This window comes from Prionailurus bengalensis, chromosome C1, assembly GCF_016509475.1.
Source record: "Prionailurus bengalensis isolate Pbe53 chromosome C1, Fcat_Pben_1.1_paternal_pri, whole genome shotgun sequence".
In the NCBI taxonomy this organism is placed as follows: domain Eukaryota; kingdom Metazoa; phylum Chordata; class Mammalia; order Carnivora; family Felidae; genus Prionailurus; species Prionailurus bengalensis.
The window spans coordinates 14,066,465-14,084,072 of NC_057345.1; the positions used below are offsets into that span (position 1 = coordinate 14,066,465).

At 49.1% G+C, this 17,608-nt stretch overlaps 1 protein-coding gene across 4 annotated transcripts in view; it reads right to left on the reverse strand.

Annotated features, from left to right (window-relative positions):
• The window catches only part of CAPZB (capping actin protein of muscle Z-line subunit beta), a 133,737-nt gene that overhangs the window by 67,879 nt on the left and 48,250 nt on the right, over window positions 1-17,608 (reverse strand). For all 4 annotated transcript variants that reach the window (XM_043573919.1, XM_043573917.1, XM_043573918.1 and 1 more), the window contains exon 2: window positions 4,042-4,131. In XM_043573919.1, coding sequence (XP_043429854.1) covers window positions 4,042-4,131 — 90 coding nt within the window. The remainder of the gene's footprint in view (window positions 1-4,041; window positions 4,132-17,608) is intronic.

Genomic DNA, 17,608 nt, shown 5'->3' on the forward strand with positions numbered 1-17,608 from the left:
CGCGGCCACGCACACACCACATTCCTCTTTAATACTGCTCTGTAACTGGACCGCTGGTGGACCGGATCAATTCCCCTACAGTTCTCTGGCTCCAACATCTAAGCGTGGCCGTTCCCTTCATGGAGAATGCTGGCAAATCCTCACATTTTTGTCAGTCTTAAAATTGGAGACTTCTCTTGAAAACAACCACTGCCCCTTCATTACTTTGGGCAGGTGAGCACGGGAGGAATGGCTGCGATTTGCACCGAGCGGTGCGTTCGCCGCGATGGAAAACACCGGACTGATCCCAGGTCATGTGAAACAAAGGCCTGGATACACACACTGCTTCTAGACGGACCCGTGGCGGTGTGAGTTTTCGGAAATTATAGCTCTGGGAACTTCAGAGGCACAGCAGTACACTCAGCACAGACCACCTCTTACAGGAATGAAAAGAATACTGCAGACCCAGTTAAAAACAAAAGGAAAAAAAAAAAAAAAAAAAAGGCAAACAAACCCTGTCATTCCCAGGGCAAAGAGAAGAAAATTAGCAGCAATGAAAGACAAACATTCAAAGAAGGAATTTCTAGGACTGGTCACGGGATCTTGAACAAAACGGGCCCAAGTGCTCCTTACACGCTACGGTGCATAGCGAGGACCTTGACGCAAGGCCATTAATCAAAAAGTGGCCTTTGAAGCATGTCAATCTAGTTTTAACGAGGTGTGCTTTACCAGATCCCAATTCGGCGAAAAGTCATGCTCCATTTCCATGTTGAGATTTATCATACTTCAAATTAAAAAATTAATGAGCACGCTGATTCCCCAGCCCATGCTGGATGATGGGGATCTATTACATACGGCCTCCTGTTCAGCCTTAGGAGGCAGATGGGGCCCAAGGCTGGCCTCCACACAACTTGGTGAGGGGAAGTCGGCACCCCTCCAACCTCCCCACAAAGCACTGGACAAAAGTGAAGTGCTAATCCCACGTGGCCTAGCTCTAAGAAGGGAGCGTCTTTCAAGTCTCTAGCTGCTGCTGCTGTTGTTTTCAATTGTATGAAATTTTTTTAATGTTTATTTTTGACAGAGAGAGTCTAGACAGAGTGCAAGCGGGGTAGGGGCAGTGAGAGAGGGAGACACAGAATCTGAAGCAGGCTCCAGGCTCTGAGCCGTCAGCACAGCAGAGCCCGATGCAGGACTTGAACCCACGAACCTCGAGATCGTGATCTGAGCCAAAGTCGGACACTCAACCGACTGAGCCACCCAGGCGCCCCTGAATTATATAATTTAATTCTAAATTACTCTCCATAAAACATACATTTTAATATTTTAAATTACTGATGAATTATTTAACCCCCTTTTCCCCAAACAGGTAAGACGGACACATTAGGACGACGTACCATATTTAATCTGCTGCTCTAGGGGTGAGTGATTCACCAAAAGGTACCCAGCGGAGTGATCCCACCCGGAGGAGTTGGGATTCCTGGTGCTGCTCAGCCACACCACCGCCCTGGCTTCTTCCTGACCGAGTCTAAATCACCTAAAAGAGCTGCAGTGGTCCTACATACATTTCAAGGGCAACTGTGAAAATCAGATGAAATAATAACGCAAACCAAAGCACCCGGCCCAGTCCTGGGCACACGGCAGGCGTTCAACTGTTAGCTGTTGAACCCGCCACCTGCGTCTCCCTCCAGCCCCTCGCCAGCCACGTTCTACGGAAGACAAAGTTAGAAGGGGGGAAGCAGTGCCTCTGACACTAACCCACGGGATGCCACAGAGCACGTCACCTATCTGGGGCAGGTGCAGGGTGGTACTTCAACCTGGGCCCAAGCACTCTTCTGCAAAGTACGTGCCACGGTGGGCCTCTCGCACCCAGTATGTGGCTGCGGTGAGAGGCGGCTCTCCTTCACTCCCGCCAAGCCCAAGTACAAGTACCAGACCCAGCCAGGGAAGCTGACCAGGTTCCCATAAAAGCGGCTCTGGGCACATCTCTGAAATAGAGCGGCGAGGGGATCGCACAGAAAACACACAGCTGTAGAACACTTCAGTTGCCCTAAGAACAAAATAGCCCGAGGAATGGTCTACTGAGAAAAATTTGCTCATCATTTCTTCTATGTTCGGTTGATTTCTAAAATACGGTAACAGCTAAATTGGCACACTGAATTTAAACTCAGCCAAGCATGCTTTCATGCTGAGTTTAAAGACAAACAGGCCTCCGCCACTGACCCAATTAGGGATCTGATCATATCTTCAGCCTCTGCCCACCTCTGCCACATACGATCAAGCAAAAATAAGCAAAAATCTCCGATCAGGAAAAACACAAAACAATACAGCACTTCCCAGTTTGCTACTTTAACGGGGCTGGGAGTCAGCAAACCAGTCCGCACAGCCCGGTGTGCCCCAAGTTCATGGAGTGGATGATGGTGACAATAGCCACCGCCTCACGTTCAAGCCCTCCTTCTGACCTTCAGGGACCCCTCGGAACCACCCAACTCTGTAGTTCACCATTTCCCAACACACACTGCTTTCTCTCAACACCCCCCCCCCCGCCCCCCAAGCTGCCCCGCCAACTCACTGCGCATCCTCACGCCCAGATTGTTTACAAAATCAGGTCTAACCAATCCAATGTTTGGGCCAATGCTGGAAAATCAGGAAGTTTCACATCAACTTCTAAATGTATGGCTTCTCCAGAAAAATCCGAAAGCAAGTAACAGAGGACCACCCTCCCACAGGGCAATAAACAAGCAGCTGGAACGAAGCGGCCCCTGCCCTTTCAGAGGGGGCCTGCCCACCAACCCCCTCCAGGACATTCCGTTCCCCTCACGGGCTGAAGGCACCTCCCAGGCTCTGGGTTTTGACTTGATTCTGCACGTTCGGAGGCTCGTTTGCCTTGCGATTCCACCCACTCTTCTTTCACACGCCCCTAACACGCCTCCGTGTCAGCCGGGACCCATCGCCCCTTGCGTCGCAAGTACCTGTCGCTGTCTTTCTCATCAGGGCCGCTCACCTCAAGAAACCTCCTCCTCCTTCTTACTTGTGGAACTGTTACCCGCACAAGCTAGCGGGTTCACAACTCCTCACTGGGCTGACTGTGTCACACAGCTGCCTCCCGACTGGGACTCTGGGTGCCTATAAATACACAGACAGTTGCGAGTAGGGGCCTGCAGACTGCTGGGAAGTTCTCCGTGGCGATGACACGAGTCTCCCGCGGTAAGGCTTTGCTAGTACAACTGCTCTGAACTCATACAACGGAATGAAGTGTGTGGACAGGTTTTCAATCCATTACAGTAAAAGCCACCTCATCGATGAGCCACGGTCGGCAGCTGATGATCACATCCAGAAGACATGGGGGCCATGAGCACAACAGGGGACTGGACTCGGAGGCCCAGGTGCCAGAGCCGGAGCCAGAATGTACTGGCCAAAAAATCTAGCAACTCAGTTGGCCTCTTGGGGCCTGATTTTAGTTTATTTTACTTCTTTTCAATATTTCCCATAGCTTTATAGGTTATTTAAAATAGTCTGAGCTATTTCAAATAATATCATGGTGCCAGTTAATCTGAGGCATCATTGTGAGACCAATCATTCCGAATTAAAAAGAAAAGACACGTTTAAAAAGTAGGTGTGATGAGACCTTTGAAAGCTGGCTTTTGTGTTTTATACCATTCCAAGTGGAAGGGAAGCCCTCAAGTATGTTACAGGGTAGATTCTGCACCGCCTTGGTTGGAGAAACTTCCACAACAGCAAAGAAATGAAGGAAGCCTGGCTCCAGGCACTACCGAATGCCTGCTGGGCGTGTACGGCCTCTTCCTCCCTGCGCGGAGATGCAAGCTTCTAGAACCTGAACCCATGCAGGTGGGGCAAGGGGACAGACGGTGACCAACTCCAGAAGTCCTATCTCGGGCTCTGCAAACGCAGCTGGCTCCGAGACAACCGCGTGGAGGAATCCCAGAGCTCAGTGGGGGGGGGGAAGGTTTCTGCCGTGTTTTGAGCGCCGCACGGCAAAAGGCACACAAACACGACCAGTTGGGAGCCACAGCCCGAGGGAAACCATATGAACAAAGCTCATACCAGGTCGATCAGGTCGCTGAGGTTTTTCTCGATTTGCTGTGGAGGCAGGCGCCTCATCAAGTCCAAGGCACAGTCCAGCTGCTGATCGCTCTGTGAAAAGAGAAACAGACGTGTCTGTGTTATTTTGCTTTTGCCAAAAGAAGCGCCAAAACCCCCTTTTATTATTTTTAAGTTTATTTATTTGTTTTGAAATGGTGGGGGGGGGGGCAAGGAAGAGAGAGACAGGGAGAGTGTGTATGAGCAGGGGAGGAGCAGAGAGGCGGAGGGAAGAGAATCCCAAGCAGGCTCCGCACATTCAGCACAGAGCCTGATGCAGGGATTGATCCCACAAACCATGAGATCATGACCTGAGCCAAAATCAAGAGTCAGATGCTCAACCAAGTAAGCCACCCAGGCGCCCCTAAAACCCCCTCTGAAAAAGCATTCTTGCAGTTTCAGCTTGCCCAGGGTACTCTAACTCCAAGCAGGACTGCAGCGGGCCCTCCAACACATCTCCCAGAGAGAGGGGGACAGGCTCTGTGACGGCACAATCTCACGTGGAGGCATCCAAAACATACTCCAAGTGGGAAGCAGGCCAGAGCTCCACCCACAGCTCAATGCCCCTCGGCTTTCCTTTTCCAATCCAATTCAGACCGTGGGAGATGCCGACGTGTGACCTCCTGATCAGCCCTACAAGGGACCATGCTCCAACAGCAAGTTAGGCTTTCTCCTTTGCTGTCACTTGGACATACAAGTCAGGTAATGTTACCAGGCAAAGAACTACCGGCAAGATGCACACCAAGGTTAAAGTGTTTCGGTGAATTCAACGGAAGCTTGGGACATGTCCCCAGGCGCCAGGCCCTTGCAAAGGAGACCGAGACCTGGAGCATCTATAGTCAAGAGGTCGCTCCAGCTGCAGAGCAGACGGCCAGAGCAGCCAACGGGGGTCACTGCAGCCGCAGGGGCCCAGGAGGATAAAGACTATACTGTGAGCTTCACAGTACTCTCGCCTCATCTGGCATTCAGTCTGCACACATTTACCACGAGCCGCCAGCCAGCCCTCATAAATACGGGACCGATGACGGAGGCAGGAGGGCGGAGGGAGGAAGGACCGAGTGGGGGTGAAGTGAAAGTAATCAGTGCCCAGGGGGCTACGGCACAGGAGGCACGACGAGAAAGGGGAGAAAGGCAGCCCAGGCAGACAGGGCAGACGACCGCACGCACCCTGAGAAGTACAGGCAGGGAGGCCGGCCCGATGGCTCAGAGGCCCCGCCTCATGCGTGTCCCAAACCTGCTCTGCCCAGACCAAGCGCAGAATCTTTAAAAGCCCTCCATCAACACACTAGAGTATCTTCATAAAATACACAAAGTAATCCTGGAGATGCCACATTGGCCTTAGTGAAATAGAACCCCTGAGTAGGACCACCTGTGCCCTAGGTATGTTAACCACAGACGCTGTGGGGCGAGGACCCGCTCTGTACTTCACCAAGGAACGAACACGTCGAGGTGGCTGGAGGCTGTTTCATTCCCAGGTAACTGATGTGGCGTATACAGCAGGCTGTTTTTAAAAAAGAAGAAAACAAAACAAACAAATACAAAACCAACTTGTGCCCTGCTGAAGATGGTGATCAGTGACACTTTATTCTGGGACACACGACCGTCACTACTACCCTGCAAAGCTGGACACACACACATGCACATGCACATACTCTCTCTCACCCCAGAAATGGGAGAGCACTTGTTCTGTTCGGTGGAACATTCCAGCAACCGTGGGTTCCCCGCTTGTGCCATGCCGTCTATCTACGCCAGCCAAGGCCATAGTGCCATGGGTCTGGCCTACTGGCACAGGAAGACGTTTTAACACCACTTAACGGGTCGAGAACGCAGAAAAATGTAGTTACCGCCAGAGAGACTTCTAGTCAATGTCCAGTTCTGCCATTCATCAACTAGAAAGAACCTTGGGCAAATTTCTTAACCCCTCCAAGCCTCTATTTATCCGTAAAATGGGACAGTATGTACTTCACAGGGTTGTTGCAATGATTCACTTAATACACATGAAATTTTTAATATACAACAGTATGTGTTTGGGAGTACCGTCTGTGTATGTGTATTAATACATGTTGTAAGTATCTTGACATTTTATTTTTTTTTATTTAAAAAAAAATTTTTTTTTTCAACGTTTATTTATTTTGGGGACAGAGAAAGACAGAGCATGAATGGGGGAGGGGCAGAGAGAGGGAGACACAGAATCGGAAACAGGCTCCAGGCTCTGAGCCATCAGCCCAGAGCCTGACGCGGGGCTCGAACTCACAGACCGCGAGATCGTGACCTGGCTGAAGTCGGACGCTTAACCGACTGCGCCACCCAGGTGCCCCAGTGTCTTGACATTTTAAAATATAAATGTAACATCCACCCCACTCAACCTAGCTAGCCCTCAAGTCTTTCCGGCTGCTGTAAATTGGAGACACGAGCAGCTGTGTCTCCCCTCCTCCACAACCATGCCAGAACAGAAAACCCTGAAGTATTCAAGTCAAACTAGCTAAAAGATGTAAACTAATGAGCCAAAGACCTAAACAGACACCTCCCTGAAGAAGAGAGGCAGACGACAAATGAGAATATGAAACGATGCTCCACATCACTTGTTACCAGGGAGATGCGGAGAAATACAAACGAAAGCAGCAGTGAGATCCCGTTACACCCCTATGAGAGCGGCCCAGACCCAGGAGTCTGCCGACAAGGCTGTGGGGCAACAGGAACTCTGACTCATTGCCGGTGGGAACGCAAAATGGGACGCAGCCACCTTCGAAGACAGTTTGGTGGCTTCTCACGAAGCGAAGCATGCACCTGCCATCGTATTCGTATGATCCAACAACTGCACGCCTTGGTATTTACCCAAAGGAGCTCAAAACCTATGACCGTCCACACAAAAACCTGCACACAAATGTTCATACCAGCTTTATTCATAACTGCCCCACCCTGGGAACAACGGAGATGCCCTTCCGTAGGTGAATGGATAAGCAAACCTGTGGCCCATCCAGACACCGGAATACTATTCAGGGCTAAAAAGAAAAGATACCAAGCCATGGAAAGACATGGAGGAATCCTGAATGCCAAGTGAAAGAAGCCAGTCTGAAAAGGCTACATACTAGTGATTCCAACGAGGTGGCATTCTGGAAGAGGCAAAACTATGGAGACAGGAGAAAGACCAGTGATTGCCAGAGGTTGAAGGGGAGGGAGGGCTGAACAAGCAGAGGACAGCACACGGGATGTTCAGGTCAGTGAAACCACTCTGCACGGTACTATAATAGTAGACATGTGTCACTGGACTGTGTCCCAAAGCACAGACCGTACAACACGAAGAGTGAATCCTAATGGAAACCACGGATTTTGAATGATTATGATGTGTCAGTATAGATTCAGCAGTGTTAACTCTGGTGGGGAATGCTGATTTATAGTGGGGAAGGCCATGTGTTGTAAGGCAGGGAATATACGGGCACTCTCCGTGCTTTCTTGCTCAATTTTCCTGTGAACTAAAAACTGCTCTAAAAAACCATGTCTATTAAAAAAAAGCCGGGGCGGCTCAGTCGGTTCAATGTCTGACTCTTGATTTCGGTTCATGAAATCGAGTCCCATATCAGCACAGAGCCTGCTTGGGATTCTCATTCTCTCTCTGCCCCTCCCTGGCTAGTACATGCTCACACTCGCTCTCCCTCTCTCAAAATAAATAAACATTAATAAAAAAAAGCTGTGAACGAGTGTTTTCAACTGGGGTTGATCCTGCCCTCCCACGAACCCCCAGGAGACATCTGGCAATGCATGGCAGTATTTTTTCGTTGTCATCACAGGAAGAGAAGGCGCTACTGGCATCTGATGGGTAGGAACGAGAGATGCTTCTAAACATTCTACGATGCAGAAGACAGTCCCCAACAAACCTGGCCCCAAATGCCAGAGTCAAGTCTGAAAACCCTAATTTAAAAGTCAGTTAAAAGTCATTTTGGGGGACTGCAGACGCTCAGACTCTGATCAAAGCTAAGGCTCTAGAAAACTGCACACCCACAGAAACATTTTACACACAACTCTAATTCACAGACCACTCACAACCCCTAAAAACTTCTGGTCTTTAGAAATATTCTCAACTGGGTATTAATACTCTTCCTGAGAACAAAAAAACCAAAGTTAGATAGAAGTAAACCTAGCTATGCTGAAACCTTCATCCAGAACATACAGTAAGTCAAAAGCAATAAACCAGAAATTGAGCAGCGTATTATCTAGGAAGAGAAAGTCGTAACTTGGCCAGAAAAGAGCCACATGGAAAGATCTGGTGTCCACCCTTCCATGCAGCCTGAGCACAGCCTCGCCCCCGAGGGCGCCAGCGGCTCGGAGGCCCCGTCCTGGACGGTCCTCTGTCTGACTGCATCTATTTGAGAGCATTAGAAAAACACAACTGCAAAATGGCCTAACTCCTATTTTGCATGAATCCCAATGAATCCTACTCGGAAATGTTTCACTACAAATTTCGAGGGCTGAGGACGTCTGTCGTTAAATGAGGAAAAGGACCGAAGGCTTCCCAGAAGTGAAGCAACATGGGGAAGCTTAACGACAGCTTGTAAAAAGTTAAAATTAGAGTGAACCAGGGCCCTTCACCCGGGAGTCACCCCATACCCTGAGGGGTCCAAACAGGACACAGCACCAGAGAATGAAGAGAACACGGACGGCCCGCAGCTCCGGGCAACAACGTGAGTGAGCCCAGAGACACAGTGACCGGCTGTCAGGCTTGGGTTTCCCGCCCCGGTTCCTGCCCTTAACCGGCTTTCTGTGTATTTTGTGGACGCTCATCCCACGACTGAGTGCTCCCCATGGACGGACGGCGCCTTCAAAGCCCAAAGTGCTCCCAGACACGTCCCGCAGACAACACGCCTCGGCAGGTCTACCTCCCGCTGGTGGTGGTCTCCAGGCTGAAGGGTAAATAATAAAAGCATGACCACCGCCCCTCCCTCCGCAGAGTTCTCTGCCCATTCCGTTAGTCATTCGATAACTACTCGAGTGTTTCCTAGGTGACAAGCACTGTTTTTGATGCTGAATGGTGAGTAAAACAAAGTGTCTTCAGGAACTTATGCTGTAGTCAAAACCTCCATGGGAAAAAAAGATCTTTGTTAGGAAGAGTCTCTGTTAGGACGTCAAAGAGTAAGGAGGGGACAGGTACCCCACTTCAGGCTGGTAAGGTTCTACAGGATCGGACTACGAGTTCTGGGTGTGTGTGTGGGGGGGGGGGGCTGTGTGTGTTTAAGCATATAAATCAAGTCAGGAAATGTTTCACTTTCTGCTCGTTTTTCACACGACTTGAAGAAAAAACACAAAACTGCTTCAATCACCCTCCAACAAATAAAGCCACTGTTAATACAGACTAGAAACAATTTTTCAGAATAACAAGCTGAATAAAAAAAACACTACAGCCTAAAACAAAAATCTCCTATGGAATTCTAAGACAGCCGCCAGGGTTGTCCATCATTTGCAAGCAGTTAAAACTCGGCCCTGTAAAATGAAGTAAAAAGGCACAGACTGATTTGGAAATCCTCACCAAACAATTTATCCAGCCCCCAGGCACAGGACACGTCCCAACCTGTAAAAAACTCGAAGTCTAATTCAGCGAACACACCTATCCACAAAAATGAAAAAAGTCACAGTAAAGGTGACACTAAGTGGTACGGGGAACCTCATGTTTTATCACTGGCTACATACAAAATACAGGCTGGGAGTGCACGAGGCAGGCATGGGGGGATGGAGGGGGAGTTGGGGGGTGGGGAAGAGAGGCCCTGCGATAAATGGGTAAGGAAGCGGACAGCACAGGGACACGGAGGAGGAAGGAGTGGCACTGGGAGGGGACTAGGGCCTCATCCCGAAGGGCCTCCGGTCAGGCTGGTTTTCGCCCACCCGCCTCAGAGGGCAGCAGTTTTCTAAGCAGGCTCCAAGCCCGGGCTCCAGACCTCAGGTCTCCCGGCAGCTGTGCCGCGGTCTACTTTGTAGAAAGGCTTCTGTGCCACGTTCTCTGGCCTCGCAAAGTTTAAAATCGACTTCTCCAGAGGGATTAGGAGTTCCTAAAGATTTGTCCACAGGAATGACAGGAACACTGCTGCGTCTCAGAAGGTTAAACAGATTACATTGTCCAAAAATGGCCATAACAAGCTCTCTCACCGGGCCTGCTCCTCTGACGTGACTTTGACACCCCTCCCTTTGAGAGGTGGAGTCTATGTACCCCCTCCTTGGAAATGGGAGAGCTTTGATGGCTATTTCTATCAACCAGAGAATAGCAGAATTGATGCTCTGCGATTTCTGAGGCCAAGCCATAAAAGCCAATTCGTTTTTTTTTTTTAACTTTTTCTGTTTTAAAAAATTTATTTATTTTTAATTTAAAACTCTTTTTTAATTTACATCCAAGTTAGCATAGTGCAATAATGGTTTCAGGAGTAGAATTCAGTGATTTATCCCCTGCATAGAACACCCAGTGCTCATGCCAACAAGTGTCTTCCTTATTAATGCCCTTACCTATTTACAGCCCACCTGCCCAGCCACAACCCTTCCATCTACCCTGTCTGTTCTCTATATTTAAGAGTCTCTTAAGTTTTGTCCCCCTCCCTGTTTTTATATTATTTTTGCTTCCCTTCCCTTATGTTCACCTGTTTTGTGTCTTCAGGTCTACATATGAGTGAAGTCATATGATATTTGTCTTTTTCTAACTAATTTCGCTTGGCATAATACCCTCTAGTTCTGTCCACAATGTTGCAAATGGCAAGATTTAATTTTTTGATTGCTGAGTAATATTCCTGTGTGTGTGTGCTCACGACATCTTCTTTATGCATTTGACAGTTGGGCTCTTTCCATCCTTTGGCTATTGTCGATAGTGCTGCTATAAACATGGGGGTGCACGTGTCCCTTCGAAACAGCACACCTGTATCCCGTGGATAAATGCCTAGTAGTGCAATTGCTGGGTCGTAGGGTAGTTCTATTTTTAGTTTTTTGAGGAACCTCCACACTGTTTTCCAGAGTGGCCGCACCAGTTTGCGCTCCCACCAGCCGTGCGAAAGGGTTCCTCTTTCTCCGCATCCTCGCCAACATCTATCGTTGCCTGAGTTGTTAATGCTAGCCATTCTGACTGGTGTGGGGTGATATCTCATTGTGGTTTTGATTTGTATTTTCCTGATGATGAGTGATGTTGAGCACCTTTTTCATGTGTCTGTTAGCCACCTGGAAGGACAATTCATTTTCCATCTTGAGTGCTGAACACTCGGACTTGGAGCCCCAAGCTTCAATGTAAACAGTTGGCCCTACAGCGGCCACACTGTGAGGAAGCCCAAGATAACCCACACAGGAAAGCCACATGAAGGGACCATGAGAGTCACCAAGCCCCCCGATGTCCCCTCTTCCAGCTGCAGCTAGCTGTCTGATGGCAAGAGCTCAAGACCCCAAGCCAGAACCACTCACCCAAGGCCCACCTGAATTTCCTGAGCCACAGAAAGCACTTGACATAAGGATTTCTGTTATTTTAGGTCACTAGATTTGGGGGGGACTCTGTTAGTCAGCAATAGTAACTGACACAGAAGGACGTCTCTGGTGACTGTGGGGGAGACGGTCTGACCAGAGATGGGATCAGGGGCAGGAGAGCCAGGACAGGAGCCTCTACAGCAACCAGGGCTGTGGCTGTGTGGCTGGAGAGGACAGTGGGAGGTGGGCAGGGGGGGGTCAGGAACTTTAAGAGGCAGGAAAGACAGGACGAGGGCACTTACTGGAAACGGGAGGAGGCCCAAGAGTTGGGGACGGACCACCTGCTAGAGGACAGCGCTGTGGCCTCATTCGCGTGTGTGTGGTTTCTGCGTGCCCTTTTAAAACACGCTGTCGTAATTTCAAGGACAAGCAGTGACTCCGACTGTGTGGATTTCTGAGCGGAAGCCCTGCTTGGCCCGCGCTGGTGTCTGGCCAAGGCCGATGTGCACTTAACAGCATCTGTCTGCACATAAACAACCACCCAAAGCTTCAAGGCCTTTACAGTCTTTCCTAAGTTCATCAAGACCTTCACGTGTTTACATTCCCGAGCGGCTTAAGTCAATTCTTGCTTCACAGACAGCACCGAGGCAGACTTCACCCAGGCTGATTTCCCACAAACTTATGGGGTCTAACTTGACCATGACTTGTCTTGTATCATCTGTGACCCAAGAAGCAACTCTGTTTACAAGGTGCATCTCTTTTCTGCCATGTGGCTCAGGAACAAGTTGTGCTGGGGGCTATTTGGGGAAAGATTCACCAGCCAGCCCAACCCACAACTCGTCTGTAGGTCACTCTGGAAAAGTGTCTCTTCCATTGACTGACTGCCCTCTGGCTGAATCTTCTGGGAGGGATGCATGGTGGTGAGGGCCGAGCGCAGAAGGACATGGCTCACCAAACACACACAAGCATTCCCTCTGGATGACTTTTCATTCCCACGGGAAAGCCCAATACCCTCTAGCAAGTGAATCAAAGCCACAGTGAAAGCCCATTTGGGAGATCAAGCCTCCTTCCACCTTTTGGGGTTAGTGCCGCATATCATCACAGCCAGATCAATGTCATTTGCCAAAAACCGAGGAGAAAACCGCGCGATATAAAAACCATTTTACAGTGGCAGTGGCGGGACCAGCGTGCTCTGGATCCCTCTGGAAACACCATGCTTTACAAGTCTCCGCTCTACGAAAATTCTATCGGAATCACAGGATGGACTTCGAGTGCATCTAGGTCCCGCCCTCTCATCTTATGGACGAATAATGAGGTTCAGAGAAAGTCTGGCAAGGTCACAAGGCCAGTGGCGAAGTCAGCGCTTGAGCCCGCACCTTCACGCTGAGAGGTTTTCTACCACACATCACGCTATCTTTCCACCTGACTCAGTTAGCACAACCGTGCGAGGGACGGGCACACACGGGGGACACAGGGCTGGACTAGTCAGACATGGTCCCTGCCCTCAAGGAGCTTGTGACCCAAGGAAGAAGGCAAACAGCAGGAAAGGTCTATGCCACTCTGTTCAACCCACAGAACTACGGACACGTCACTCACCCCATCATCACTGAGGAGCTGGGAGCCCCTCCAATAACCAAAGTATCAACCTCGTTTTCATCCGGAGAGATGGTAACCCTTCTAAAATGTTCTACAGGGTCCATGTGTTTACAGAGAGGACAAAGCAGGGAACACAGTTAAACCATCTCTCACTGGCAGAGGGTTCCTGGAACACAGCCCGGTGTCTGCTTTTTACATTTTTCTGATCTTCCCTTAGCTACACTTCATCTGTTACTTTTAATCTACTATGAGTGTGGAAACTGGAAACCTATTTTTGTTTAAAAACAAACAGAACAAAAACGGCATCAACTCTGATGGAAGGAATAAACCACAGGTTTTTAACTTGGGGTACAGAGTCACTGTTCCACAGCTTGTGAGCGCCTTGACAGTTTGTCAAGGGGTGTGTGAAGGTACAGATGTGTGTGTATGTGTGAGAAAGGAGGCGAGTATATGTGTGTGTGTGTGTGTGTGTGTGTGTGTGTGTGAAGGTAGGGATGTGTGTGTATGCATGACAGAGAAAGTAGGGGCATGTGTGTTAAGGTAGGGGTGTGTATATGCATGAGAAAGTAGGGGCATGTGTGTGCATGAAGGGAGGGGTGTGTATGTATGTGTGGGAGAGAAAGTGTGTAGGAAGGGGTGTGTATGAAGGCAGCTGTGTACGTGAGAAAGCAGGGGGTGTAAGAAGGCAGATGTGTGGCGGTGTGCATGAGAAAGCAGGAGTGTGTTTAAGAAGGTAGAGGTGTAGGGGCACCTGGGTGGCTCAGTCAGTTAAGTGTGATCTGACTTTGGCTCAGGTCGTGATCCATGAGTTCGAGCCCCACATCGGGCTCTGTGCTGACAGCTCAAAGCCTGGAGCCTGCTTCCGATTCTGTGTCTCCCTCTCTCTCTGTCCCTCCCTGCTCATGCTGAGTGTGTGTGTGTCTCTCTCTCAAAAATAAATAAACATTAAAAAAAAAAAAAAGAAGGTGGAGGCGTAAATGTTACAAAAGCATGTGTGTGTGAGAGAGAAAGCGGGTGTGTGTGTGTGTGTGTGTGTGTGTGTGTGCACACATGTGAGCACACAGTTTTCCAAGGTTAAGGGTCCACAGCTTTTTTCAAAGAAGTCTAAGACTGTGAAGGCACAGATGTGATTTAATAACAATAAAAATTCCTGTTCTCCCACTTCACCTGCAGGGTGGAGCTAAATCAGTCACCACTTCGTCCCTTGGAGCCGTGGTTTTTAAAACCGCGAAGCAGTGTGGCCTGGCAACGCTCTCTGTGCTGCGGGACCACCGGGAATGAGGCAGAGGGTCTGGTATGGCGTGTGACCCAGGAGCTCCCCGCAGCCCGTCCTCCTCAAGTGGCAAGAGCCTTCTCAGAGGGCAGAGCACATGGCTTACCTGCTAGGACTTTCACACAACAGTTTTGTGGGTGCTCAAGGGCCCTTTCCTCCCTGATTTTTTGCTCATTCGACTCAGGTTTTCCACTTGGGCTGCCAGGAGTCTCTAGCAAGGCAGGCAGAGCGTGATTTCTGTTTCCAAGTCATGAAGCACCAACAAAGGAGGGCAGGCTCCTGCAACTCCCCCCCCTGTGCCCCCCGCCCTGTTTATGATGGAGCATGTGAGACCCATGGCTCCCCTAAAGCCGAAAAAACAGTAAGAGTTGATCAAATTCCATATTCGCCCCCAAAAGATCTTCTTCTTCTTCTTCTTTTTTTTTTTTTCTGTTCTGTACTGTTCTCTCCTTGTTCAGCTTTATTTCTGAAGCCCTCTGGCCAGGACAGCACCAAGGAGTATCTCCATCAATTCGGCTTTCTCTGCATTTACTGGTGTTCCCAAACCCGTCTGAGGCCACTGAAACCAGACGAATGGGACAACCCCCAGAGAGTCCCCCGAACAACCTCGACTCCCCACCCAGCAGTGAGAATGTCCAAGTGCCTCTCTCCCTGGTATATTTATTCCAAGACAAAACTTAGCAACCCCTGCAGAGGCTCTGTGTCAAATACTACGACAGCCATCAGCCGATGTTTCCCTTAACACGTCCCTTCAGGGAGTGCGAGATCCCAAATGAATCACACTCAGCAGGTGGAGCTGTATCTTTGCTGTAGTGTGGCTTAAAACACTGGTTTGGGATATGACCAATTCAGTGTTTATAGTCCCCAAACCTCACAGAACACAGAATGGTTTCTCGGCAAAGATCGAAGTCTATCTGGTAAACTTGGTGGGATGGGAAAACTTCCCAATGCAGAGTCAGCAATCGCGTCCCGGAGGAGGCATGACTGGGTGAGCACATTCTAAACAGCAAGGCAGGGTCTCTGCTTAGCAAGGGGAGGAAGCACAGGTGCATGTGTTCTACCTCCCCCTTTTCCTCCTGCAGCCTCCCCCTGTCCCGCCCCCTGCCAATACTCCAGAAAGCCTGCCGACCCCTGTTCCGTGCACAGAGACCCAGCTCCCGATCTGCACTCAACTCGAAGGCAACTGCTGGTCGCTCTCTGTGGCGGCCAGGCAAAGCACAGGGGATGACTTTACGCAGGGAAACATCCCAGGTCAGACGACAACTGACAGGATCGCTGTCTGCCAGATTTCTTTCTTCCGCACTGCTCTTGGCTCTGCTCTCGAGCCAGCTGGGGAAGTGGAGCATTTTATCTTGGGTGTGCCTCCCTCTACCTCTCCAGATTGCAAGGCGCAGAATCGGAGAAATGGAAAGCTAAAGGGAGCCTGAGAAACCATCGAATCAGCAACTTCTTTTAAAACTGAGAAAAACTGAGGCCCAGACTTACAAAACTAATTAATGCAGACTTAATCAGATAAACTAAGTAGCAAATGAACCAAGACCAGAAAACAAGTCTCTTCATTAAACAGTTTAGTGCTATCTGCTTACAGAGCAATCCTAAATTAATTCAAGACTGGAGACAGATTCGCCCCCAAAATCATCATCTTTAATAAAATTCTATATTATTAGAATCAACAATGGTGTTTTAAAGACTACTTATATATCATCCATATAATTTTGTTTTCCAAATTAGTAATTCTTTATCAGAACACGAAGAACCCAAAATGCAGGGGTGCCTGGGTAGCTCAGTCAGTGAAGTGTCCCACTCTCGATATTGGCTCAGGCCATGGTCTCACGGTTCCAAGTCATGAGTTCAAGCCCCAAGTCGGGCTCTGTGCTGACAGCACGGAGCCTGCTTAGGACTCTCTCTTTCCCTCTCTCTCCACCCACCCCCATGCTCTCTCTCGCTCTCGCTCAAAATAAATAAACATTGAAAAACGACAACAAAGAAACCAAAATGCAAACCAATTTCCAAAGAGAAAGGGCAGAGAACAGGCTTCTGCTATGGGCCTACCATGAACTGTAACTTACCCACATGGCGCATGTGGGTTTTGGGAAAAGTCTCACCACAGCTCCATGAGTTTCCCCAGTTATAGAGAAGTAAACCAAGTCTCAGAGAAGTTACGACTTGCCCCAGATCCTGAGCACTGAATGACAGAAAAGGACACAGAACACAGAACGCACTGGTCCGCCTCCCGGGACCAAACACTCTCTAGAGAATGTCAAAGGCCCAAACTAAAAAAAAAAAAAATTATTTCAAATAACTTTTGGAGAACGGCTTGCTGGCTCACAGTATCCTTTAGGGTGAGTCTCTTCTCCCCAGCTGGGCAAGTCACGAACAATTCTACCTACAACCAAATTCTGAAACCTCCTGTCATCTTGGATTACAGGCTCCATTCTCACAAACACTATGGCCGACGTGTGGATTTCTCGAAAACGCTAAAACCTTTTTCAGACGGTTTCTCTGGTTGATGGTTTCCTGGACCCCTTTGTAAGATGTGCAAGGCGCCATTACCTATTGTCTCATCATTAATGCTTCACAGATGTCTACAGCCACTGCCCCGGCATGTTCCTGACTGGTTTCACGTAACAAGCTTCTAATCCTTCCACTTTGTCAGCTGGTAGTTAGACGCGTAATTAGGGCCGATCCTGAGACGTCTTCAATCAAAGTCATACACGCTGTCCACTTCTACTTCAATGACACAAGGAATTCAGGAAGGCTTTCACAAAAGTCGAAGGTGATTAAAGCAGAACGTCCCAGGATTCCAAACAAGAATTAAAAAAAAAAAAAAAAAAAAAGTTTGGGAGAAACATCGTCCACATGTTCCCCAATGGAGGCTGAGAAAAGACCCCCTTTTTCATGGCAGGAACAGCCACCTACATAAACCCTCTCCCACACCGACTTATAAGATGGCCTGGATAAAATTTAACATTTCCCCGTGGGCTTTTGCCAGTAACACGAGTACGTGGTTTCCAAAGGTGTGGGGGAGACCTTGAGTCTAACTTGCAAATGGTACAGACAGACAAATCTTGATGGAAAAGCAAGATTTAAAGGAGCGGGAAAACTAAAGGCTCCATCAATCCAAGAACTTCATCTAAAAGGGGGCAGCGCTGCCTTCTGTGCAAAGGGAGGCTTGAGGAAAAAACCACAATGCTTACCCATCAAGCAAAGCACTTGGCCCACTCCTATCCTGGGTTCCTG